Source organism: Leuresthes tenuis, unplaced genomic scaffold (genome assembly GCF_036924035.1).
Source record: "Leuresthes tenuis unplaced genomic scaffold, fLeuTen1.0.hap1 SCAF_9, whole genome shotgun sequence".
NCBI lineage: Eukaryota > Metazoa > Chordata > Actinopteri > Atheriniformes > Atherinopsidae > Leuresthes > Leuresthes tenuis.
In genome coordinates this window covers 9,789,536-9,817,270 of record NW_027325363.1, presented here as the reverse complement: position 1 = coordinate 9,817,270, position 27,735 = coordinate 9,789,536, and the positions used below count along the sequence as shown (strand labels likewise).

The following is a 27,735-nucleotide window of genomic DNA, read 5'->3' as shown; positions in this document are numbered from 1 at the left end:
TGTGCAGTATGGGGTGTCGCGCTGTGGTGAGTGGATGACAGCTTTGATATCCAGCAATCACAGCCAGCTTGTGGCAATTCTCTGATTAATGGAAGTATTACTGTGATTACTGTGTGAGACAGAGTGAGGTCCACAACTGTGACTGCTAACACAACTGGCCGTCTCTCTAATGTCAGTAATTTGTCAGTGCTGACACAAACTGGCTGATGATCAGAGAATGTAGTTTAACAAGCGAATGGAGACAAGAGAAAGTTAGACTGAGGCCTCTAAGTTTTACTTTAAACAAAAAAAAGGTGATTCAGCTTCTATCTTCAGAGATAAGGAGCAGATAGAATTAATAAATAAAACTGTCTGTCAACTGTGAAATATTTTTATTTATGCGATATGAAATGGGGACTGAGTCCAATAAACACAATGCCATGTTCATTTTCACAGATCTGTACAAACAATAATGAAGCTGCTTTTTTGCCCACTACTTTTCATATTAGCCGAGAGGCCGAAGGCAAACTGTAGACTAAAGTAAGACCTCAACTCATATGTTGTTAATAAATGGCAAATTAGCTCGATTCCCCAATAGGTAAGTCATGATGTTTGAATACAACTAATTTGACAATATCAGCTGGTACTTGATAAGAGATTAGAAAGATTAAAACCAGTACAAGATTATATGATGTATATGGATGTTCTTTGTATTTTTTTCCCATCTATCCAGACAATACTATTAATATCTTTATTCTGTAAGAGTAAAATAAAAATGGACTTTAAATCATTTGTAACTTTGTGAACATTTGAGGTAAAGGGATGGTTACATCACAAATATGTGCTGTCTCATGTTAATTTAGGGAATATTTAAACTTTTAAAAACTCAACAAAAAAAATAATTCTCCACATACTGCAACAGCTGACAGTATCTCTGTGAATTATTATGTATACATAAATACTTGTTAAGAGTATCACACACATGACGACTGATAGCCAATACTGAACTATATCAAATAATTAGCATGCACACGACAATTAACCTTTAGATTGTTATTTGCCATTTACTAACTTTTTTATAACAAAATACTCCCAATAATAAATACTGAACTCTTTCAGTGTGTCATATTGGCATAAAAATATATAGCATGTATTGTACAGAATAGTAAGGTCTCTTTAATTAATGTGTGGACACTGAATGATCATTTGGTTGTTTTGATAACAATGTTTCAGTATTAACTGTCTAAATGCAAAACAAAATTGAGTTAAGTATTGTTTTACAATATTATACTATATCAAGGAAGCTAACTGCTGCACTGCAATTACAGGGGTGGCACATCAGGGAATCATTTCTTAGGAGTACTTAGGAGTAATCAAATAGCTAGTTACTGGACCACATAGAGGGTTCAGGAGGTAAAAGAAAATGACTTAAATATAGCTCCCTCCTGGATTGCACATTCCACTCTCCTATGCAGCTTTTCACTTAAAGCAAGACATCCTAAGAACTCATAAACCCCTTTTCTTTCATGGCAGGTATAAAAACCTTGAGCGAGTAATCCTCTGACAAACTGTTTCTATCCAGTGCTATAAAAATACATGCTCTGTTCTGAAAAACCGGCAGTAGTGAGCTGCAGTGAGAACATGCAGATATGTCAACACTGACATAGCCTCCTAGTGTCCTTCAACTCCTCTGCAGATGTGTTAACTCATCATAGCTATCCTCATGTTCTCTGTAAAAACAACTGTACACACACACACACACACACACTCCCACACACATAAAGAGAGTCTAGAACAGGTCAAATATCAACAACATGGAATGCACTTTGTCATAACTGATGGTAAAACTCAATGCTTTGTTCAAACAAATCATTTAAATTTTCTGCACAACATCAAATACAATTTAAGGCAAAAATCAATTCCTGAACAAAATAAACAAAAAGTCCAAAAACATACATTGAAAATATTTCTATTTACAGTATTTCTTGATAGAAAAATATGCCCGACTTGCACAAATTTTCAAACATGACTATGTAAGACTTGATTCAACTTCAAGTGCACAAGACAGTTTCAGAATTCAGCACAAATCTATTAGTTTCAGTGCAGCTGTAAATAAGTTTATTCTATGTACAAAGCTACTTAACTACTAAGCCACTAAACTAATGCTGCCAGTAAGGCTAGTAACACTGTCATAATCATATGAGAAAAAAAAGGTTGTTTTTTATATGTTTATCAATTTGTAAACATTTAGTTTTTCCTTCCCAAGAATTGTCTTTATTCAGATGTTGCAGGGACCAACAAACAGTGGCTATGCACAACTGTCCAGAAAAACAAAAATTACAAATGGAATAAAGTCAAGTCTTTTTTCGGAGCTGCAGCTGTGTAGTGCAAATATGACCGCAGGAAGCTGAGCTGTGCATGCCACAGCCCTTCAACAACTGCAGACCAGCACTGAGGTGGCTGTCGAAAGTCATGTTCTGCCTGACTTGTTGAGAGGAGGGAAGTAGGGGTTGGAGGGAGAGTAGTAAGCCAACCAGAGCTAAGGGGAAACATCAAACAGAGTAACATTAACGCAGAGGTTGGATGCTTCAGGGTTCCAGGCTGCAGAGTTCATGAGGAGACTGAACCAAAATGTCACAGTGCTTCTGTGTCCAGAGGCCCACGGAGGTGTGGTGTGCGCTGAGTATTTACATCAGAAGGGAGTTGACCGCCTGTCAGCACAGCTGTGTGAAGGGGACCAAAGTGTTGTGCAGCATCTGGTAATCTGCTGCCTAGGCTGAAGCAAAGTGTCCAAAGCTTCAAAGTCGGCACCATCAGCTTGTTCTTCAAACTCTGGAGCGTGTGGGTGCACATAAATACAGCATATGTACAAGTTTGTGATCTTAAGTACATTCTTCTGGTTTTACATTTAAAATAATTTTGAGCTCGACACAGTCATTTCCTAAAAAATGCTGCTATCCTCTACAGATGTTTCAAATTTCCTCCACAGAGCAGATCGGGAAAATGTCCACAAAGTGTGGAGGGCCAAGCAGAAGGTGAAGCTGAATCCAATACACAATGTACGGTAAACAGACATGCCACTGTGAAACGAGAGAAAAAAAAGTCAAGTCTCAGATTTAAGGAAAAGTTAACACAATAATAGTCTTTCAATGTCCATATTTGTGTATTTGTTCCAGCGAGCTCCAATTTTCATAATTCATATTTGTCCAGACAATATTTCCAGAACGAGTGGGTTTTAGGCACTGGGGGACATTGCAGTTGCATAGTTATTATGATGGCAAATTTGCATTCAATTCTGCTAGGGAACATGTGCTAATAATAGCATCTGTTATTCTTGTTGCCACAGGAATATTAAATATTGAGAAAAAAAATTCCTATTTGCTACTTTTCATCTTTGTTTCAGTAATTATCCATGTCTATTCTTTTCACCTTTTTTTCTCATGTGCTCTTAGTTATCTGTCTATAAAAATAATAACGCCTCTGTCACTGTGATGTATCAGACACACCACAGAACATAATTCTTTCTATGTCGATTTATTGACTTTGCTGGAACTCAGCTGTAGTTGAACAAAATAAATCTGTGTTTACATCAGAGCTTTTTAAAGCCTCCAGTTCTCAAAGGCTAAGCAGATAATGCTGTGAAATATTGAGTGAAAAGACTCATTATCCACTAATGATGCATTAATTTGACATTGCACGTTTAATGTTTTTATTCTAACAGCACATCTATCAGCCATAATGTCAAAACCACCGGCCTTATACTAAGTAGGTCCCCCTTATGCTCTGACCAGTGTGGACGAAGAACATGTGAGGGTGTCTTGAAGTGTCTGATCACTTGGCTCCTGTGGGTTGTGGGGTGCGGTCTCTCTGATTCGGCTTATTTCCTGCAGATGCAGGATATACAAGTAAGACTCTTTGTCATGTTCTTTTAATCAGTTTTAATGGGAGCCCACTGCTGTCCTGTGCATCGGGCAGTAACTATAAAGAAGTGCTGTTGCCATGTGGATGATGTGACTGATTTGCAAGAATGTTTAGGTAGGTGGCAAGTGTCAAAGCAACATCTATGTGAATGCCAGAATGTGGGTTTTCCAGGCAGAGCACTGCATTGTAACTAGATGAGTAGTGTTTACTGTCTACATTCATTTACTGTCTGTGGTTTTAATGTTGTGGCTGAATAGTGTAGTGAACTTTCAAAGCAGTGAAACAACAAACAGTACAATAGCTTTGTCTTTAAATTTTATCCATATCTCATTCATTGTTACATATTCAAAGAATTCAGAGGTTGTGGTACAGTAGCTCTATTTGTAGTGTACTGTGGCACTCTCAAATTTAGGTCTGGTTTCTTGATGTGGGAGCCCACACTTGAAACTAAAAGTTAGAACAATCTATCTTGCAATATTTCAAATTGAAATTCACAACTTTACATGAGTTCCCCAAGTTTACAAAACCAAACAGGAGTTAAGAATAAATACTGGGCCTTATTAATTACTCCATTTTTGGAATTTGAAATAATGCATGTCATGTTATTTAAAACTGTATGTATTTAGAGGAATCTAACGAAGTTTGTGAAGAGCTTTATGCATAAGTTGAAAAGACTTGTAATATGTGATTTCCTGTAATACGAAGAGTGGCCTAGAGTACGAGTTAGACAGAAATTGTTATAATCTGAAAACATTTGTTAAATGTCCCACAATCAAAGAATAACACATCACCTTAGACCCAAACCCCCTTATTCTCCACCTCCTCTGTCCTCCTGCAACTTGCCTATCTTTTTCTTGATGTCAGGGAGTTGTGTCTCCACGATGTATGGAGGCCCTCCCCCATGCCCCTTGTCCCCCTCCACAATGGTCCTTATCAGACTCTGGCTGACTCTGGGCTCGCTCAGGCTTGGGGTTTGGCGTGCATGGTGGGTCGGGCTGTTGGACCGACATGGTCCTACGCAGATGGGTGCGTTTGCACAGGAAGTCAGGCTTTGCTGAGAGACCAAATGAACCTTTTCTTAAGACCATACGAACCGAAGAGGATTTCTTAGGTCTGGCTCTGTGCCCAAACTGAAGTGTGGATAGATGTGCTGCGTAACCTTCGCTCAGAAACTACATAAACAGCAAAGAGAAAGGGTAGGCAAGTCAGACAGAGAGATGTAAGACGATTAAAGTCAATGAGGAAAACCTCAACCCTTGAAGTTAAACTGGGAGATAAAAACAAGCAATGCTACCGAGGAAACACTTAAAGAAACAAATGAAAACTGAATTACCTGGCACTGGTTTTGGTACTTCTTTGAAGGTCTGCCAACAATATAAATCTGTGAAGGGCTGAGGCCTAGCATGTTGTAAACAGAGATGTCCTTCATGGAGCCATAAGCAGAATTGATTTTAATGTGGCACTGTTGAGAGAAAAAAATAATCATTCAGAGATATATTGAGCATTTCAGTGCACCATAACCCAAGGCTGCAACGCTCCAAGCACGACTAACGAGAGATACACAGGGCTCACTTTAGGGCACGGAACAAAATGTATCACGTGCTGCAGACGAAAGATTAAGTGCCCAGGGAATGTCAGAGCGATAGTTTATCTCAGAGGTGTACCTCCTGAATGAGGTGTCGGAGGAAGATGGTCTTCTGTCGCAGGGGATCATGAACCAGGCCTTCAGAAAAGAAGATCATTCCGTGGGGGAAATTGTGCTGCGAGAGCCATGATACCACACGCTGCTTCTGCATATCGGGGCGGCCTGTGATGTAGATGATAAGATACCCAAGATCCTGCCAATGCCTGCAGGTGAATACATAACATAAAATACAGACTAAGTGATACACTTTCTCCATTTTTATGGAGAGGACCTGCATAAAGGTTTAAAAATCCACTTTTCATAGTTTGTGTGTCTTCTGTTCACTTAAATTTCCTATCATCAATGAGGGTTAGAGCACAAAAAAAGTGGATATTTCAATTATAATGCACAAATTACAAATAATAAATCAAGAGGATAACTCACAAAAATAAGTTGCCCTCCAAAAGTTATGGTGAATTTTTTTTGGACGGCAGCTTTTGTATAACCTGCAAATACAATCACGCTTCCTCACAAATGAACTTGGTGTGTTAATCCAGTCCAGTTATAATTAAGTGTCAGTAAAAAAAAAGACACTGTTCGGAAAGAAGAAATTAATTTGACACAGAGCACATCCCTCATTTTAAAAGGCAGACTTACACCAAGCTGCTGGTTGTGAGAGGAGCTGCAGCAGCTGCTGCTCTACATGGCTCTGACAACTTCTGTGGTTTAATCAATGCTTCTATAGATAAGTCCAGCTGTATTTGAACCTGCCGTGCTTCTGTTACAGATATGTGAAAAACACCCCACAGGAGTTCAAATTTACATCTACTATATGCAGACAGTGTTACAACCATTAAAAGGCAATGTTTCACAGCCACAATCTTAACAACGCAGCCATAGTCACAGTGGCAGCTGAGTCTAACCAAGATCAGATACACTGCTTCTCAGCAGCGTTCAGAGAGAGAACTGCTGAACTCGCTCTTATAGCTTTCTTTAAAAAAAACGCATTTGCACAGTTTTGTGTCTGACAGACTTAGTTGACAGTGCACTAACTCTGATAACTGTCACGGCCATTCATGGTATTCATGGTATTCATGCTAATGTACTCAGAACAATGCTCATTCCTGCTGTATGGGTCAGAGGAAAGGGTTAAGTTCTGAATGGTAACAGAAGAAGGAAAAAAGCCATCTTGCCGTGGCCTTTTAGAGGTTTGAACTATGGTGTATGGAATGGAATATGATCTTCTTAGTTGTGCTGATCACACCAATTTAAAAATATTTGCACATTTTATTAATCTCATTACCACACACAAAAACATCAGAGCCTGCAAACAGTTACCTGACAACATCAACAGCTCCAGGGCGGACTTTGGGGTCACTGCCCATGATGGAAACACTAGCAGCAAAAGATCCATCGATACTGAAGACCACACATTCCATGCCCCGTGGCAATACAGTCAAGTAGGCCTCCGCACTGGTTTGATCCCCCCTTGAGTTAAAAGGAGAGAAACTACGTGACAACAAGAAAATGTACCAACTGTAACATGGTTGTTACTTTGCACTCTTTAGCTAGAAGCTCACACATTCTTACGGAACACAGATATATGACAGAGTTTTGCCATTCTCTCTTTTTCTCTGCATTGCTACATCTCATCTGTGAATGCAATAGTCTGCTAAATGGATGCTTACTTGACCATCATCTTAACCGGATAGACTCCCAGGCCAAGCTTCTTGCTCTTAGGTACAGTGTACATGACTCTACCACTGCTGTTGGTCACCTCTGTGTCAAAGTTCACCCAGCGACCGGACTGAGGCTGTGTCATCAGCAGGATGTCGACCTGAGAGAAGGGTGGGTAACAAGAAGAGATTAACATAAGCTTTAGTCTGTAGTGATGATGGAATAATGTTGCTGCTTTTCACCTTTTCTCCGGTCAACGTGACCATGTCCAAGGGGCCATACATGAAGCGACCGACCAGAATCTGGGGTCCATCCTCGGTGGCGATGACATCATTGACTCGGTGGTTGGCTGTGACATTCTACATTCATGACAAGAACGAGCACAGCACTGGTTATTCAGGACACTATCATGGTCCAGAAGCCCTGAGATGTAAAACACACCAGCACTTGTCATCACTTATCACTTGTCTTGATAAATGTTGCTCGGCTATCAAACGTGATTTATTGAATTATAGAGTTTTTTTGTGTGTGTTTTGTTGTAAATGGTCCATACTTACAATGTATAGCACCTTTTCAATCTTGTCTGCATTCCTCAAAACACTTTACATGTGCTTCTCATTCACTGATACAGCGCTTCATATTATATATAAGCAATCTATATACAGTATGCAGCACTGTTTTTCTACAATCATACACTGATTGTATGTGGAGCAAAGTGGGGTTCAGTGTGATGCCCAAAAACACTTTGACAGGAGGATGCAATGGGGATCAAATGGCCAACATTTACATTGGAACACAACCGCTGGGCCATGTTTCCCAAACCAAGAGCAGTGCTTTGCGATGCTCTGAAGTAAATCTTAGCTATCACAGATAGAGATCAAGAGATATTGACTGAAACATAAAAAGTGGACTTGTTTCATATTAATATCAAAAATGAAAATCCCTTTCTCGTACTCAAACCATAGCCTGAAATTTTAAACATGCCGTATAATTAAAGATGATAAATAGAAGGTATGATCAATATTTCAAAGCTAACAATCAGTGAATGACCACAATATAGCACAGTTTAGGACAGCTTGCTGAAATATCTACAGGATTACTTACTGTGACAATTAATTGAACAGCGACAATACTATGCAGGGCATCTGAAAGTTCTGTTTTGGATAACTGCGTTTTTATAAATTTCCTCTTGATTTCAAAGAACCTGAACTTTCTGTCAAACAAAGGTTGTTGAACTGAGTTGTTGAGATTAGCAGGCAACAGATAGAGGGAATTTTTTTGCCTTTTTTTATGGGTCATAATTGTTGGTGACACATTCACCTCATTAAAATGGAAGAATTTCACATTAAACAAATCTGTCTTGCCTCGTTACAGTGTGTTTAGTCTATACTTATCTAAATTACTGCAATATAACATTGGCAAGCGCGTACAAAATAAATTTGTCAGATTTGCTAGAATCATTTTACCGCCAAGAGTAAATAGAAAGTTATTGCAACTGAGGTGTGAAAATGTTTCCGGCACAAAACACAGAAAGATGATAGTTTTTGTAAATCAATTAAATATACACAAACTGGAGCATTCAGAGCAAACCTTCAACCTTCAACACAACACCAGTTCTCTTCAGTGCACTTGTACACGGTTTTTCAGGGTATCTGAAGTGACACTCGTGTCTGCTTGAGCTCTCACAAGACTCCATTAAAAGCACTTGTCCTTGGATGACTTGTCATTACAAGCCTGTGACAAACAGAGACAGTGAGAGGGTAAACATCTAGTTTTCCCATCTTTTAGTTCTCAGAATTTAAAGTGCAACCGCATACCTCAAAAGTGTGCACTGAGGAACATTACAGAAAAGCATGTTAACCCCATTTGAAGCTTCCTTGTCTGGTTTTTGTCTGAAAGTGAGCCACCAGAAAAAAACACTAATCCTAAAATCTCCTCTAAAATGGCTGCATTCAGCAAGATTTCACATTAGCATAATATGAGTCTTCACTTTAACATGAACTGTTTTACTCAACACACATGTTTTTTAAGTACCCACCTTTTAGACTTACTGAATTTTCAGTTGTCATTCTACATATTTGGAGTCATGATTATAAGGCCATGATAAAAGTAGTATGCCAGCAGAGGCTTTATTCCTGCCAAAGTCAGCTACTGATTTGAACAATGAGTTTGACTGACAGCTGTGAGAAATGAGAAGGAAACTATTCATTCCAACTACTGTAGGTGGTAATTTGGACCAATTCTAGCAACCCACTGGACCAACTGCTGACTCAGCTGGGCACTAACACTATGAACAACCCACTGGATATGAATGAAAATTCAGCCAATGTTCACATCTCTACAGTCAAACCAGGCACCCCTTAATATGGAGAGTGCTCATATCACAACCTTCATGGTAAACACGCTGGTAAGGGAAATGACAAAACCTTAAACCTTACCCTAAAAAAAGCTCTTTTTTTCTATTACCAATGTAGCAGAAATGAGAATGTATACAGTCTAAATTTGTGAGTGGCTAGTTTAACTGAGCTTGTAAATATTGACTTTTCAGTCCCATCCTGTCAGTTATTTACCTTCATAAGCTATTTAGCAGCCTCACTAAGCTAAAGCAAAGATGTAACTGAGCCAAACGATTTCTGGGTTATTTACATGAGGTGCCACCTGGGTTGGGAATAGTTTGAATATCATCAATTCAGAAATCAACTCCTCTGATCTCCTAATCAACTCCTAGTTTCAATTCTATCCTTCGAATGAAAAATGTTAGATTTTGTATTAATAGGAAACATCCTCACATAACTCAAATGCAATATATAACTTCTTATATTGAAGCACAATATAATCACAAAGAGCTGGTTCAACTTACACAGACCCTGAAAAGGTACCCTTTATTTGCAAAATGACTGTCTAACAAGCGGAGGATCATAGAACCAACAAATCTTCCAGGACCTGTTCATGAGTGCACTTGGAAAATGAAAAGAAGTGTCTACACACTTATTTTTTCAATGGATAACCAGTACTAGGCATTTTCTAAACAGCTTCTATTTTAAGTTGTATCTAATTCCTAACCTCAGGTGCCTCCCATGTTGGGTCTATCGGATACCTGCACAATCTTATCGTTGGCCAGATCAGCTGACATTGCCGAAGACATACTGTGGCCTCCACAAGTCTTGCAGTAGTCTGATTTTATAAATCTGTCTGGGACATATAAATACATAAAAAGACCAGAAGTAATGCAGTTTGATCAAAAGTAACAACTAGGGTGACAATTTGTTACTAGAAGAAAGCTCTGCTGTTCATAGTCTATATTCTTAAATAAAATAATGAGCAAAGAGAAAATGCTAGTGCGATCAACTGTGTTGTTGTATTTTACTGTTTCACAACACAAGCTAATGATAATTGATCTAAAGGATGTGAAACTTAACAAGGAAATTAAATATTTCCAGCTGCTCTCCTGCATTAGCTTTGTCAACAGTTAATTGTTTGCCAGCACGAGGTCTCACTGTTACACTGACAGCAAGCCCTCAGAATGAGCACACATAAACAAATACAAAAAACATCTGCCTGCAGCTTTTTGCTATGAGAAGTATGGATGACTTAAAATACCAGAGTCAGAAACGAATGCAAAAGTATATAAATGACTCAATGAATTAATTAATGTCAATAAATGTGAGTAATAAAATGAAAAATAACTTCATGCATTCATTTATGTATAAAATGTCCCATAACATGTTACATTTCAACTTCATTTAAGTTTGTGGAACTCCCCTTATTCATCTATAACAACAATAAAATGACGATAAAAGAAAAAAAGACAATAATTAAAACACAATATTTTATAAAATTGAAATAAAATACAAAATACATAATGTGGTGGGCATGAAAAGACAGAGAAAATGAAAAAAATTAAGAAAAAAGTGAAAAAGAACTTTATGACAAAATAATTCAAATCAAAAATTAAATGTCAAATTGAATATAGAGAAGTATTTACATCCTTTTCTAACTGTTTATGACTTAGACAGTCTTAATCCTCCATAGAGGAGGCCTTTTAGTGATCAGTATCAGGTTGGATTTACGTGACACAGCTCAGTGCTCTGTGTGGTCATTTGTGAAAACAGCACAAACAAGTGACATGTCACCATCCACTCACAGGCAAAAGTGTGAAAGACATCAGTTACCAAGAGCCCTCTGTGAAAATGCAGCACGCACCAAAAGTAACAACAGCTCCTCCAGTTTCTTCTCTCCAGCTGTGACAACAAGCTCTTATCCAAGTAAGAAATATCATAGATCCCAAGTGCCTCTTAACAGTCAAACTGCAGCAAACGTGCTGGATGTGTACTGACTGAATCAGCTTAGAACTGCTTTAAATCTGACTGCATTCAGGAGCAACAGCTTCAAGCACCGACATCAGAAAAACTTTTCTTAGCCAAGGTGAGGCATAATCAAGTTGACATTGAAACTTTCAAACTAGAATATAACCATGTTTCCATGGTGTTCTGGATATACAGTTCTATTTATAGCCTCTTGAAAAGAAAGCAGTTACTAACTTTAGGTCTTTAGAAAAAAGGCAGGAACATGACCTTGACATGACTTAGAAAGGCTCAGATGCATCAGGTAATTGTGTGTTTCTGCCTGCTTCAGAGCTTCAAGGTAAAAGTGTGGGAGTATTATAATAATTTTCAGTGTAAAGCCAAAACACTGTCACCATTTCTGATAACTACATTTTTAGTTTGAGTGAATGGACAGCATTGTGACAGCCTGGGACATTATATTCTATGTGTAAAAGAACATGGCAGCACGGCTCAGGTTGAAGTTGCTTCTGAACAAACTATAAGACTTTTTTTTAACAATGTCCTTTGGACAGATGAGAACATTTTCACTTCTATCCTTTTTTAACATTTTTATTTAGTAAATACTAACACATTTTTATCACGCACCTGTGGTAGCATTTAACACATTTTAAGACCAGATGATTTCTGTAATGCTTTGATATGAAAACACTTGGAACTGAAGGGGGGAACATTCATGAGTTAGTCCAGTTATAGGCAACCACAAATCACAATCACAACTCTGTTGTCATTTGAGCAAACTGGCATAATACTGCATTTGTAGTAAAATAAAAGTACCCGCAGTTTGACATGTGTCCTTCTTCTGAGCCACTTTTCACGTGGGCTGGAGGGAGAGAATGGAGCGGAGTCCAAGTTGTCGGATTCCTGGGTCTTCACACAGTCACATCGCATGAGCTGTTGATAAAGACACACGGGCATTTCTACACACAAACCTTTAAAATCGCATCCTTCAATTAAACAGAAAGCACAGGTTTGTCAACAAGTAATTAATAGTCTCAGCTGACACACTGAAAAATACACTGGACAATGATAACATGGAAGGTTTATTATCTGAGGCCTTGAAACTAAATTTTCAGTAATGTTTAGAGAATAAGAGTAAGAGACACCGGTACAGATTAAGGGCTAAGAGGTGATTTGCAGTACTTGTGTAAAATTACTGGTCTCTACTTGAATGTGGCTCTGCATATAATTTCTGACTCACTTGGAACTTAAGACGCTCCCAGTTCCAGCAAATTTTCTTAGACACATCAAACTTAGGCTGAAGAAAAGTACATGAATCAGCTTGATTCAGAGAAATCTGTTAAAAAATTCACTGACAAACCTTTAACATGACAAGACACCAAGCAGCTGTTATGACTGGTTTGCTTCTATCATAGCCCTCATGTTTTCTAAGAAAGGCTTAGTACACTGTGACAGGCTGAAAACATATTTCTTTATTTCACTCCTTTTGGAGGTTTTAATGATCAAAGAGTGTGTGTTTTCAGAGGCATTTATTATGAATGTGATGGTGTCTGAGAATTTAGGGAACATCCTCCTCCTCATCATCATCTTCCCCATGACTTTGTGTGTGAGAAAGTAGCTCAGTCGGTAGATGTTTAAAGCTTTTGGTTTTACACCATCTTTAATGCTAGATATATACTGTATGGAGTGGCAGTACCATAAAACTCAAGGGTTATATTCACATGACTAGAGATCCAATCCAAACCTAGAACATGCGGCAGACCGTTTTAAAATCCTAAACCCCTTAAAAAAGAGTTGGCATTGCAAATTCAAATCTGACTTTTGCATGTTGAAGTCATGACCTTTTGCATTTATTCATAAACCAACCAAAACTGCATACTCAGCAAATTATTTTTTCATATGTAAGTCATAGAAATCTGTTCTAAGCCTGATAAATTGGCTTCCTTTTGTCTGGAGCTCAGCTGTGATGCGTGGCATGAATCCTAAACAGTCGCACATGAGATTACTGTGTGTCATTTACTGTGACTTCACCCTGTTTTACAGACCACTGCACACTCTGGATGGTTTTGACCATTACTCATCACAGCTAAATCAACTGTTTTTCATAAGATGTACTGTGTTCTCAGCTGTAATTCCACATCACATGACTCTGAACTAGATATTGGGAAGACATATTCAATGCTGCCTTGCAAAGACTTTACACTTGCACTAACCTAATAAGCAGTTTTTGAGTTATTTCTTGTTTGCTGCCAGACTTGCCTCTAATAACATATTTCAGGTGCCACATGTGCGAGACGAGCGCTTGAACAAATAAACACTCTCCTATTTCAGTGTCGTGTTGTTTGAGAGACAAGAAGACATCATTAAATAGGAACATCTGTTCCACAATCAAAGTAATTTCGTACAACAAACTAGCAAAACAAAATGAAACATCGCTGGGTTGCATTTCATTACTTTAAACTAAGACTGCCAACTGCAGCAATAAAAGCATGAATCAAAGATCAAAATCAGATGTGTGGATGGAAAAGGGATTGGTTTGATTTTGGATTTTTCATGTATTTGGTCATCAGAGTATTTGGTTCCCAGATGCTACTTCATCATGATTTTTTATTTCACTGCAACATAATACAACTGGTTGAGTTCCTATCGTGATTTTTTTTTCCTCTTGTCTTCGTGTCTTATTAAAAGCCCTTTGAATTTTTCACTGCATAAAATGTGCCGTACAAATAACATTTCATTGCTTTGTAGATTACTATTGTAAATGCTGTCAAGTCCGGGGAAGGAATTAATTAATTTATTGCAAAGATACTAAGAGCTCAGCAGTATAAATTACAGCGACACTGCACACAATTTCTAATTCAACAATTCTGCTCATTGTTCCCACTTTCTATCCCACGTTTTTGTAGGTATATTTTTCAGGTTATGATGTTTTACAGAGAATTAACATTTTTTTGTATTCACATGCTTTGGGGTTTGATCAATTTCAACTAGCGTCATCTTTTTTTTGTGACTGATCAGCTGACCTTTTGTCTAAGCTTCCAAAGCACTGCTTCGCCATTTTGAATCAATTGTATGCAACTATGTGTGCTGAGGTGAAGATGACAGATTGTCGGCCTGACAAATTACAATATTCGATCACCATCATAATGTTCTGTGGGTGTCTCAGTGATACAGTTATGCTACGTTTTTCAAACGAGAGAGATGGAAAACATAAACTTCAGATTAAAACAATGCACTTGGTTTCAGTGGACATTTAAACTGCATCCATTAAGGACTCTTTGTGCACTGATATATAACTAAATATGTGCAGTGTGCTATGTGTGGAGTCTGCAGACATTGATATTTCTCTCACTGCAGCAGAAGTCATATGACTGTAGTCTTGTCATTTTAAGTCTCATTTGCTGTGGTGGACATAGAGGCTTAGGAAAACATAAGACTGTAAAAGACAGTTATTCGAAACTAAAAGAGGTACTATGAAAGTCCATCTATCCATCCATTTTCTATACCCACTTAATCCTTCGGTCGGGTTGTGGGTGCTATGAAAGTGTTACATTTAAAAAAAAGATTAGCATGTATGTATAAACAAGAAACTGTAGCTTTATCTTTTAGTACTAGTTCACTGCAGAAAAAAAGCCCTCATAACTCCTATGAGTTATGAGTTTACCTATGAGGGGAATGCAATGATCTAAAAAACAGTGACTTGCGGGGGAGGTAGAGCCCTACTGCTACACATAAGGCTGAAATAATCTGCCTATTAATACCTTTAATCAGTCAGTTTATTAGTGGTTTGCCTATTACCATGACTGTGTTGACCAACTGCTCAAACCTGTAAATCATCAACGTTATTATTAGAAAAAGTTGAAACTGTTAAATTTTGTTTAATGGACTTTGTTTGGTATTAACTCTGTTTTTATCTTCGTAAAATTGCATACTGTGTATGATCAAATATATACACTAATAATTTTCCATCTATCAACCAAAAATTTCAACTCAACTTCTCTGTTCAATCTATCTCTAACAAAGTGTTACACAGTATTGTGTAGAGTGTCAGATGTTGTCCTACACCTTTACGTTAAAGCAACTAACCATAACATTTTTTAAATATAAAGTGGTGTAGAAATACTAACTATCAAGAGCTGGGAATACTCAAGTAAAGTACTCATGTAAATGGTAATGTTGGAGTGAAAGTATTTCCAGTGTTTCACCATTACAAATTTCTAAATTTGTTTTTCGAATATGTAATGAAAAAGTTTGTTTCACGGAGTAATATGTTTACTGAACCTTAACTCATAGTTCTCCTTATTAGTTAACCTTATTATTTTGTTGTGTGTGCACAGAGATTAATTCATGGCATGCTAATTAAATCAGTGTTTTGTGTTGCTGTTCTAATTATAGAGGATGCTTCTCCAGGTCTGTGAATCTTACTGGGGAGGAAACAATAACTCTATCAGCAAGCCTCTCTAACCTGCCGGAGAACAAAAGCAGCTACATCAGTGGACTCCCAGTAGGAGGCGTGAAAAAGGTGAGGCAGAGCCACCGTTGGGAATGCGGTCAGCACATCGGGGCAGTACAGAGCATAGTCCAGCCTCTTGGAGCCCCACCATCTACTGGAAACTGAAACATAAACACAGTTATTGTCAGAAACATGGCCAAATCCAAAGTCAGTTTAGAATATGTGAAACTTAATCAACTTGAAATTGTCTCTGGGAGATAAATGAAAGAGGACAGTGTGGCCTTTCTCTGTCTTATTTCCCTCCCACTCACTGTTAGAGATGGTGTTTCCCAGTTGGCTCAAGGAGCAAATCGACATTTCACTTTCCACACTGGTCACACTTATTCTACGACCTCCCCCATCTCCTCCTCTTCCTTCAGTCTTTGTCTCAGAGGACTTTTGTGAAGCTTTACCTCCATGAGATTGCTCACCTTCCAAAAATACGCTTGGATGGCCTTGGATACTATCTGCTATTGAAGGTAAGGGAAGAGACAAGGACAAATGGAGAGGGGAGAAAAAAAGAAATGCTTTGATCCCACAACAACTGACTGCCTGAATCTTTAAATCAATGCTGTTATTTGCCTAATAAGTTCTGTGTATTGAGTTGCTCTGTGTTTGGAAAACCAAAGACAAGCACTAAGCAGAAATACAATCACAGCCCACAATTATTCTAATCAACATAGTACCCTGTTCATTTATTGGTTTTGTATTTGTTATTGGCTTTGGATGTCCATAAGAGTATCTCACTAATTTTCTCAGTCTGATATATGTTCTCTATAAAGATCTTTGACATATAGTTATTCCACAGGTTGAGACATATTTCATCAATAAGCTGTTTTTGGGGGAAAAAAGGTCAGCTAAATAGCACATTCATCTTACATTACAGGTACATTATACAGTACAGGCGTGAAAAAAAATAGGTATGAGTAACATCTCAGCAACTCAGTGAGCAAAATTATTATTTTCAATTCTTGGACAAAAATACCAATAAATGTGATTGTTCTACAGTAGAATTCATTTAGCCTCAGAGGCCAAAATAATCACTTGTTCCAATCAGTCTGACATCAGATTGCTGAAAAAAACTTTCACATTTCAGATGATTAGTGTTAGGGAAGTGATCTCTGTAATGATACAGAATTTGCAGCTGAATCTCAGAGGGTAAGATTTCAAGCTGATATGCTTTCGTTGAGGCTTACCATTCTGCTCGAGAGGTAAAGAGGCACAAAGGGGGTTCAAAGTTGACAGCAGACTGGTCACGGACACAAATTAATCTACTTGTGTGTGTACGAGAGAGCTGACACCAGGGAACGTGCTCTTTCAGACACTGCTGTCACACCTCAGATTATGTAATGCCTGCGTGCTGTTTGAAAGATGCACTCACTCACATGGCTCTATAGCACCTCTGTTTAGTCAGTAAGATAGAGAAAAGGTGAACAACAGTGAGAGCATATTAAGGCCCCATTTTTCAGAGATCTAGAACAATTTATGTAAAAGTGGCATCTGAACCAGTGAGCATAATACTCTAAAGTTGGAATGGTTTTATCTCTATAAAAAGTATTTTTGGTCTGCACCAAACACTTGTACCTTTACTGAGAATGACACCAATCTGGCCAGAGTAACATAATTCTAAACAATCAATATCGCCTATATTCTTTTATGATAACTTGAAGTTTTCCTCAAACGGTCTTTTTGGACAGTGTATGTATTTTCTTGGCACAAAGTTGAGTTTGTGCCACCGCTTTCTAATTGCAGCATTTAGACACCAACGGCTTCAAGAATTACCTGCGAATTCTGTCATGAGATTTAGAGGGTTTGCCTCAAACTGACATTTGAGATCCGCACCACTTGTAGATGATTTTTCCTACTGTGACTGTATTTCCTCTAAATATTTCAGAGATCTTTTCAATCACTTGCCATAATCAGAGATAGCTAATACCTATTTGGTGAGAGCATCAAAAACTCTTGACAACTCACTTAAAAAAACAAATCAAACACTGGGTCGAAGATCTGAGGTGTTTGACTCCCTCTGGAGTTCCAATCATTGAGGGCACCACATACAGACAACTACAGGTGAACTTGTTCCTTTTTGTGATTGAATCTAACTTTTATTTCAAGAGTAATGAAAAAAATGTCTTCTTCAGTCACGTCCTGTGAAGTGTAAACTGATCCCACCTTGAATCATTTCGTCAGACCGCTTATCAAAACCGCTTCTCCTGCATTACTACTGAAAGAGTCTCTCTGTTCTTCTCCTCTGACACTCTTGAGGCTTGGATGGTTCCTTGATAACAGCCCACAAGAACGTGAAACGTGAAACGTCTTTACATAAGTCTGTGAAACAACATGTCGAAAAACGATAACACATTATCCTTAATAAGGAATTTTTCAAAAGAAACAAAGGACGAGACAAGTTCCTCCGATCTGCATCATCAGAATACTTCCCACCAAAATGTACATTTCTTTTTTATAAACTGTTAACTGGGCATACAGGGCCAACTACAATGCTTTAAAGCTATGCATGGACTGTGTAACTTGTAACTGGGTTTTTTTCTTTAGTGTCATTATGAGGGACCCTTCAAGTACTCTGATCACATGTGCATTTTTCAAAAAATTGCTTTAAACAGTTCTTAACACAGAGTTGAGATTTGAAAGCCCTGTTTCACAGTCCTGTTCTGATTTTAAGAGGTTGTTTTACTCATTAATCTATATTTCTTCTATTTAGGGTGTTGCCGATGGTTCATTATTCTGCCATCCATGTGACTGATTTAATTTTTTGCTTATTCATAAACTGTGAAAATTGTCAGTGTTATCGATAATCAGTTTCAAAAGCCAGAATCCATGATGCATGTCATAACAGCTGCTCCTATTCATTTCTATCAGGCAAGATTCACATGGATGCGAAGCTTTGACACTCGACAGTGGGTGGGCCTAATGTTTGATATTATATCGACAATCAGTCAGGTGATTTGTTTGGTTGGCACCTCCTCTGCCATTTGAAAATTGGAACGACTCAACTTTCCAGCACAAACTATGCTTGAAAAGTGAGGAAATTGACCCAGAATTTAACCTAATGAAACCTAAAAGTAATTATGTGTTTTATTGTAAAAGTTCATAATACTTGAGTTCTATGAATACCTATGAATAAATACAGCTTTGAGAGTGAATAACACAGCTTTGAGAGGTCTTTATTGTTCTACTATGTAACACTGAAAATGGCCCAGAATTTGAAGAGGATTTATTATGACATTGGAAATGGTTTTACTCATGTGTGACTGAACCTCTTTATCATTGCCCTTCACAGTGTCCCGAAGCTAAAATGTATTCCTCACTGACTTCCTATAAGTCATAACACTTTCAGCTAAAAAAACGAATGGGGTATAGTTTATATACATCAGTATATTTACCACAAACAAGTGGAGACTCAAAGGACAGATCACCCCAACTCTGTATTTCGCCTAGCTGCTACCATTTGCTGTAATTAAGGTAAATTTATGTGGGATGTAGTGGATTAGATTTAAGGTGCAAATGTGGAGGTGGAACAGGGAGCAGTATGGTTGAGCAGAGCTTCGATTTAATGAGAACAAGTGTGCCCGCTTCCCTGCAAATGTAAATCAGAGTGCGTCATGTCTGGATTGGCCTTTTTATTGGAGACGATTCTCCCGCATCTCTGGAGAGAACAGATTCCCTGTAGTTTCCCCTGACAGAGTTTTCTGTGATTATATCACATCGACTCTCTTTAAACACCAACATTAGCATTCCATTCATTATTTACACATGGAAAGTGTGTGTGCCTGTTTGCCACCAGTTCCTGCAATTGGCAATCAGTTTGTATACGCAAGTCAGATTTATCGCATAAAGGAATAAGTTTGATTAATGAAGCAACCAGGTACTCTGGGGGTTAACCCTATGACAACTGGAATTGATTATAAATAAGTCTCCAGCAGTCACATGTGTACATTTGGTTTGAGAAAGATGAGCAGCGGCAGCAGAATACAGATAAACCCTTGCTCTCACAGACTTGAGTGTGAGTACGGTAATAAATCCCCTCAGTCGTTGCAGACCAATGTTCATTTTGGATTCTTACGTTTAATGTGTACATATAGACTTTCAGATTAGATGTTAGATTTTCAATCTTTTGAGTCTAACTGGGAATAAGTGGGGCAGAGAATACATTTGGTGCAAAAAAATCAAGTGTTAATTATAAAGGAAATTTAAGCTTTGTATTACTCAGGGAGAAGAGGTGATACAATAGATTTTCTTTTAGCAGATAAAATGAAAAATCTTTTGTGATAGCTGTTTCTGAGACAATGGTGAGGTTTAGTTTGAGGTTAGGACAAAGGTAAAGTGAGTATGTCTCGAAATAATTACTCTTTTTTTGCATATTTTCAGATGATCTCATATTGTCACTTAATTACACAAGATATAGAATATCAAAGCATCTGCATGAATTCATGCTTGATTTCACTGTAGTTTTACTATTTTCTGAGTAAACAAGGAATCCTTCAAATGGAAAAAAAAAGCTGAATTTGATTCCATAAGGTAGTTGCCAGAATACAGAACAGGTGAGGCTCTTTTAGTTGTCATTGTTAGTTTTGCTACTGGTAGTGATGTTACTTGTTGAGGTGACTTGGTCCTTTTATTTTTAATCTGGCTTTGTTCATTTTTATGAGATGGGCCCGATCTTTTTTTTTAAATAATCAAACTGAATGTTGATGCTATAAAGGCTCTCTGATTTGATTAAAAATGTCACACTGAAATATTCTATTCCAGCTTCTACGACAACAGAATGACAAGGAAATCCTATGTTTTATTCTATTAACTACCAAAGCAAGTGTATATGTTGCATGTTGTTTGTGCTAATTAAAGCAATTATACCTGCTAATATAATGCATGTTCACACATGTGGATGGTCCCACACAGCTACACCCTCAGCAATTTGTCATCATTAATGAAGCCTGCACAAAACCTCTGAGGAGCCTTATTTTCTTTTACACCTCCTTCTTTCACAGCTAAATGAACAGAAAGAAGCAGAAAGATTACTCTGACAGACAAAGACAGAGATAGAGAGGAGGCCACTGATATATATTCTGAAATACACATAAGAATTCAAAAGATTTGCGCTGTGGAGGAAGAGGAGCACCTAAATGCTTTTTGAGAAGATGGGGCTACATGGTGGTAGAGAAGACAATCAGGAAACAAGGATATTGAATGGCTCGTATGGACACTGACAGATTGCCATTCACGCTTAAGGCAGGCAATAGTGAAGCAGTTGATGAACAAGAGTGAGTAGAAAATTCATACTTAGAAGATGATTGCTCTGTGGCCTTGAAACATATTTCAGCCAAAATGAGAACGAAAGAGACTTTTAACTCAGCATCCTCTCAGCCTCCATACTCATTCGCCAATAATGTCATGGTAATTAAAGATACATCACCATCTTTAGATTAAAAAATCATTAAGAATGCATTCAAATCTGACAGATATTACTATAATTCCATGTGCATTACATGTCGTGGGTGATCTTATTTCCCATTAGACCATAGCTAGAAATCAATAGGAGGAGGGCTCATTTACTCTGTATTAGCAGCATTCATCATAATAAAAGCTTCACTGTTGACGGGTGTTGAATCAAAGTCATTCTCACAGGAGCCGGATTTGATTGGCTGTCCATGCCTTCATAACTACAAATTGCTATATTACAGGGCAGGAAATGGGTGACAAGTGCGAGTGTTTCTTCTGTGAGCCTGCACCTGACTGGTTTTAATTCAACACATCATTTGACAGCATCCAGGCCTGATCAATGAAACCGGGGTGCAGACCCATAATTAAAACCTGCGTGTGTAGCTGCAAGCCTATGCTGTGCATCTGCCTTTACACTCCATCACCTTTATAAGCACCACTGGCTCAGGGCATCCAACATTCTGCCTTCTAACTGGTGAACATGATTCAATTAATGTTTGAAAATAACACAGCTTTGGCATCCAAATTATGCAGGCAAAACAGACATGTGTCATATTTTTTGCATACAGGTCCCACAGGAGCGAGACGCCAGAATTAGTCTCGGGCTCCATGTTTAATCAACAAAGAAGCTGATTGAGGATTATGTCTATGACATCAAAAGACTGACACAATCAGTGCTATTAGGCTAGTTAGAAAACCTTCATTAAAGTTGATTACCAAACAATGCAGGTGTCATCTAAAAGCAAAGATTTTTAGGCATTCAAACAATCATTTCCACTATGTGATTATTCTGTAGAGCTTTATTAAAACTTAAATAGTGACCACTGTGTGCTAGTTAAAACTGCCTCGCTAAAGGTTTTAGTGCACATTGGAACAACCCACAGACTTCAGCAAGAGAACCCAAGGGGATGTTGTTGTAACTGGGTAATTGCAAAAACTTGATTCTTCTCTTTCTTTTTTGTTTTTTTGTAGCCATTTTGATTATTTTTTTTTATTTAGAGAGAAGAAGATTTTTTTCCTGCAACACTTTCAAACAAGTCGTACATGTTCGGTCTTTTTCTCACTGTACTGACATGAACTTTAACATGCGACCTGAAGCCTGTTGAGTCTCAGATGTAGCTTCTGGGTTATATTTTTTGCAATTTCTAGCCTTGTGGTGAACTTCCCTGGACGTCCACTCCTGGGAGGATTGGCAACTGTCATGAATGTTTTCCACATGTGTAGTCTTTCTCACTGTAGAATGATGGACCCTAAAAAGTTTGGAAACAGCCTTATAACTCTTCCCAGATTAATGGGCAGCAACAGTTGCTTCTCTAGGATAACTGCTAATGTCTTTCCTCCTGGGCATTATGTTCGGACATACCTGAATGCTCTAGATCATCAAACAGCCAAAGCCTCTTTTTTTTATAGAAGTACTCACACTTGATGATGATCAGTTAATAAAGTGCATTTGATGAGCAGCACCTGGCTGATACTTACCATCTTAATTCCCATAGACGTAGTAAGAATGCACTTAGTGTTTCAACATACTGCTTCTGCATTTTGGCTTAATGTTTGTTGAATGAATAATGGTACAGACACATTTGTGGTTGTTTTTATTCAATTTTAAAATTAAATGAGTTAATGAAAAGATGATTTCCATTATGTCCTGATAAGTACATTTTAATTAAAATTAGGTGAACTTTATATGAATATATATTCTGGTGCAAAACCTAAAACCAATACAGAAACTGACAACTAACCAATTTAAAACCTAAACAGGTGAATTTGACTCTGTCCTTCAGGTTTTTCTAAGCACTCTTGAGCGCACTGAAAGCATCTGTTGGATAAACTATCAGAACAGTGGTTGTGCCTGCTCATTATAAAAGCATGTGTCAGTTTTTCTGTGTCACTCAAAGACAGAAATGCTCACACTTTCAGGTAATATAAAGGAGATTTGGAGCCAAACCTCACATGAGTCTTTAAGCGTGAAGCTGGGTCAGAGATCAGACCAAAGTTCTTTGATTGATGGATTGGAGTAAGTCCAAGAGAATTTCATTTTGTGTCCATCTCATTCTGAGATCAACAACCTATGGCTAACATTTCAGATTAATCTTGGTTGAAGCCCATACTATACAAATATACAGGTTCAAAATGTTATTGGCAGCATTAAACAAGAAAAGAGATTTAAATAATTTAATTTTAAAAAAGTGGTTTTGGTTGTTTGTCTCGTTTGTCTCTGTGTGGCCCTGTGATGGACTGGCGACCTGTCCAGCGTGTGCCCCGCCTCTTGCCCGATGACCACTGGGATAGGCTCCAGCCCCCCCACGGCCCGACCAACGGATTAAGCGGGTATAGAAAATGGATGGATGAATGGAAAGTGGTTTTGGATGCACCTTTTGTCATCTTTTACCTCAAATATACTGTTTTAGCTACTGCTCAGTAAATGCTCCCATTCCCCCCAAAAAAACAGTCTGCTCTCCTAGGTCAGAAACAGCAGAGTGCAAAGCAGCTGTTCATTCTTTGTGAACCTAAATATAGCCTTCAGGAACGTCTTAGGTTATTTCAGAGGATGTATAAGCTATCATCAACTGCAATTTCTCTGCCAGAAAGTAAGAGGAATAACCATTAGACTGCTCCAAACACCCTCAAGTGAAAAAGTTCAAATATGAATAAAAAAATCCTCTGTATTCTTTCTTACATTACTAAAGATCATGCATGAATACAAGATGAAAAACTAAAAAAAAAATAATAATAATTGATTCTTGTTGTTAGTTAAACTTGTTGTATTTCTATGGGCATATTTTGGGTGAAATTAGTTCAGTTTTTATTTTAAGATTAAAAATTCATGCCCATAAGCTGTTGGCACCAGCGATTGGTCCTTGTCCTACTTTCTCTCTCTGTAGGTGGATAAAGAGATGAGGGAACCAGGCGATGCATCACAACTGCTGTTTAGAGTAAGTCTCTATGTCCCAAAAGTGGGCTAAACATGCTTCAAATAAATCAGCAGCTCATTAAAAATGCTGTCTCTACAACTAAGCCTTCCAGGGAGATTATAGCAATAATGTGCTATTTATCTAGTAGACAAATATCTCACATACTGTACCTGGTCCTCACTGAGCAGTGGCAGACTGAAGTTTAATTACTTCAGACCACAGGCTTTAGGGCAGGAATTAACTCTGCCTCTACCGGATAAACTCATACAGACGGGATCAGATATCCATGTGTCCTCCAACCATATCTGTGAACATGTGTGCTTGTGAAAGTTCACATTAGGAAGACATAGGATCTGCCATTCTACTCCCACTAGCAGATCTCCTAAAATGCTAAAATCCAAAAGCTTATTAATCTGTCAATACAATGACACCCGAAAACAGATTAGGTAATGAAATATTTAAGTGAACCAGCTCTCCCTCACTAGAACATTGATTTCCAGGGTTAAATCCCCACCATACCTATGAGAAGTGAGCGTCCATCTCCAAGAGGATAGCGCTGGTAACGCGGCACAGCAAATGGTGGCAACTTATGGAAGAGGGGCTGCAGCAGTGGCTCAAGTCTGGAGGCAGAAGGATCCGAGGGGTAAAAGAGGTTGAAGATCTGAGAACAGGCTGGATGAAGCTGGCTCACTGATGGACACAAAACACAACAAAAACAACCCAAAACCATTAGGATGGCATTTAATGACCTTTAGTTTGAGGTGTTGTAGTGCCTGATCTAAAACAGCATTTAATGTGGTTGACAGGCTTCATCCAAGTCAAAATCCAACTGAAACCAACTATTCTATCAGAGTAGAGGAACTTGTCGGAAGTAAACAACTGAGAAGTACTGCTTTTATTTCTTCTTTGAACAACAAACACAATAAATAAAAATCAGAGGGGAAACTATCTTAACAAATTAATTCCTTTGAAATGTCGAGTTATTTCAGAAAAAAATCAATAATGGGAAAAAAACTTTCAGAAAAATGTCCCAAATGCTATCAAATTTGAAACTCAAAATTTTAGGAGATTGTTGCTTTTGAGGTGAGGTTGTGTTTATGAGTATTCACTGTCTTGCGTAAACAGTGGTTGCAGATTGAAGAATTATGGAGGAATTCAAATTGGGAACAAAGCTAAGGACTTCTCAGTATAAAGCCACAGGCCTTGGTATAAGGTTTATTTTCAACACAACTGAAAAGTTACTTTTGTGACAAACACTAGTTTACTTTGTTACTGTTCTATCAACTGAAAAACCAACGTATCCTTCCAATGATCGTGGCATCCACAAATCCACAAAATATCAAAAATGAATGATAGATTGTGCTATAAGTTTATGTTTAATGAAAAGAGCTACATAAACAAAATGACTGTTTCATGTCATGCATGTTCCTGAGTTCTTACCCTGAACAGCTGGCAGCACAGTGCGTCTCATGGCCAGCACAAGGCCCAGGGGGCAGCCCAGCAGGAAGCAGTCTGACACCTCAAAGTCAAAACGTCCAGGATTCAACACCAGACTGGTGCTACTGCCGCCACGCACCTCTGTACCTTCCTTCATCAAACTGGAGATTAGCCATAAAAAACACAATGTTATTATAAATACAATCAAAACGTTACTGCTGGGGGCTACCTTAGCAAAACATAGCTTTTCTTTAGCACAATGTGATGGTTGATGTGAAACAAGACTAAACAGTCTGGTAAAGAGACATGAAAATTTCAAATTAATGTGATGTAGAGTGGACAAGATTTCTATGATGCAATATACTAGCATGACAAAGGCTAACTGAGCTAAGGCTAATGTATTTGTGTGCAGCAAAACAAAAAAAGTGTATTAGGGCTAATCTGAAAGTTTAGATGTTAGTATTGTTAATATTGAAACTGGGAACTAAAGCAGCTGTATTGACACAGATGAGTCAGAGATCATTTTGCTTTGCTCTGATTCAGATGTTGGCTGATTTGTTTTAAAGTCGCTGTCGGCATTGAGCCTTTATGACTCAGACTGAGCAGCTCTTCACTCAGCCTTCACAGGCTGCATCACACTGACAGCTGTTTGAACAGCCGAGCGGTCACTGACACATCCTCCGCTGCTGACTGACTCGATCCCTCTGCTTAACAGCGAGCCAACATTTCCCAATTAAGTCTTACATGTGGAGGAAGGATTAGCCAAGAATCTCCAGGCGTCTGTAAAAGTCAAATCAATATTGCTTTGATTGCTTTCTGCTGCTATTTTTGGTTTTTGTCTTCTCTCTCATGTCCACTTGTCCACCTATTTGCAACCGGAAATGTATTACTACAGCAAAACATCCTCACAGTTAACATCCTCACATCTAAAGGACAGTACTTCTAGTTTTGGTGTGTGATTCATTGAATATTAATTATTGCTTATAAACCACAAGGACCGCAGGGATGAGCATGATTAGCAGGCTGAATAAGCTAATCTTCTCTCCCTCTGTAAATACTCCTATCCATTTTTGACAATTTAAATTCTTTTTCAACAAAAATCCAAGCTGGGTAAGTGTACTTTTCATACTTCAACTTATACAGGATTGCACTCTATTGGGCCTCAGAGACTGTTCCAATTAATGCAGCTGGTGGCCGTTTTTTCTCTTTTTACAGATAAATAAACTACAAATCATGACAAATATATTCAACAAACAAGACAAATTGCCCATTATGGGAATTTTAAAGAATTTCTAATTGCACATGATCATTTTTTCTTGACTCAATTTTTTAATGCTGACAGTCCATTTAGGTTTTTAAATGTAACTTGCAGTTATCTATGATTTCTCTCACTCTCTGTATAAACATCACTAAAATTCATGAAAGTAACCATCTCTAGCCAGGACAGACAGAATAAATGGAAAGCATGTGAAAAAATAAATAAATAAATTTGCTCTTGATTTTCTGCAGCACACCCTCAGGAGCCCTAATAAATGCAGTGTTATGATCATGAGAACATGAGCTCAAGGGCACTTTCCAATCAGAGCAAAGCAGAGCAAGATGCACAAGGAAACATCACAAACTAAAGGTAGACAGCCGAACGAGAGGCCACTTTGCTGGAAGATTTAATGTCCTGGAAAAGGAGATTTAATAAGCCCTTCTGATGACTGGGAATATCCACTGGGATGTGTAAGAGCAAAGACCACAACCAAGAGCAGAGTTTTCTCTCTACTTGCCATTCCTCAGGCTTAATAAGGAGTATAACAGGGAGTGAAAGGTAAGAGGTGCACTGCCATGAACTGTGTGGCATCTCTGGGGATTGATGGGATCCTATAGTATCTTTCGTGGCTATAGTGGTGTAAGGCTAGCAAAGCCTCTGACCTGGAATCA

The 27,735-nt window shown here is 38.2% G+C and overlaps 1 protein-coding gene across 4 annotated transcripts in view; it reads right to left on the bottom strand.

The window, feature by feature from the left end:
- Nucleotides 1-354: 354 nt before the first annotated feature.
- Nucleotides 355-27,735, bottom strand: part of pitpnm3 (PITPNM family member 3) — a 97,757-nt gene continuing 70,376 nt past the window's right edge. For 2 of the 4 annotated variants that reach the window (XR_011917121.1, XR_011917122.1), the window contains exons 9-20: nt 25,810-25,967; nt 24,889-25,059; nt 16,270-16,467; nt 15,971-16,119; nt 12,322-12,438; nt 7,444-7,560; nt 7,213-7,361; nt 6,863-7,012; nt 5,565-5,748; nt 5,234-5,362; nt 4,692-5,072; nt 355-3,059 (exon numbers count right to left, since the gene is read on the bottom strand). Coding sequence is in view for 1 of the 4 variants with exons in the window: in XM_072392225.1 (XP_072248326.1) it covers nt 4,761-5,072; nt 5,234-5,362; nt 5,565-5,748; nt 6,863-7,012; nt 7,213-7,361; nt 7,444-7,560; nt 12,322-12,438; nt 15,971-16,119; nt 16,270-16,467; nt 24,889-25,059; nt 25,810-25,967 (1,834 nt within the window). In the remaining 3 variants the exon portion in view is untranslated. The remainder of the gene's footprint in view (nt 3,060-4,691; nt 5,073-5,233; nt 5,363-5,564; nt 5,749-6,862; nt 7,013-7,212; nt 7,362-7,443; nt 7,561-12,321; nt 12,439-15,970; nt 16,120-16,269; nt 16,468-24,888; nt 25,060-25,809; nt 25,968-27,735) is intronic. The other 2 variants (XR_011917123.1, XM_072392225.1) reach the window with 2 other exon arrangements.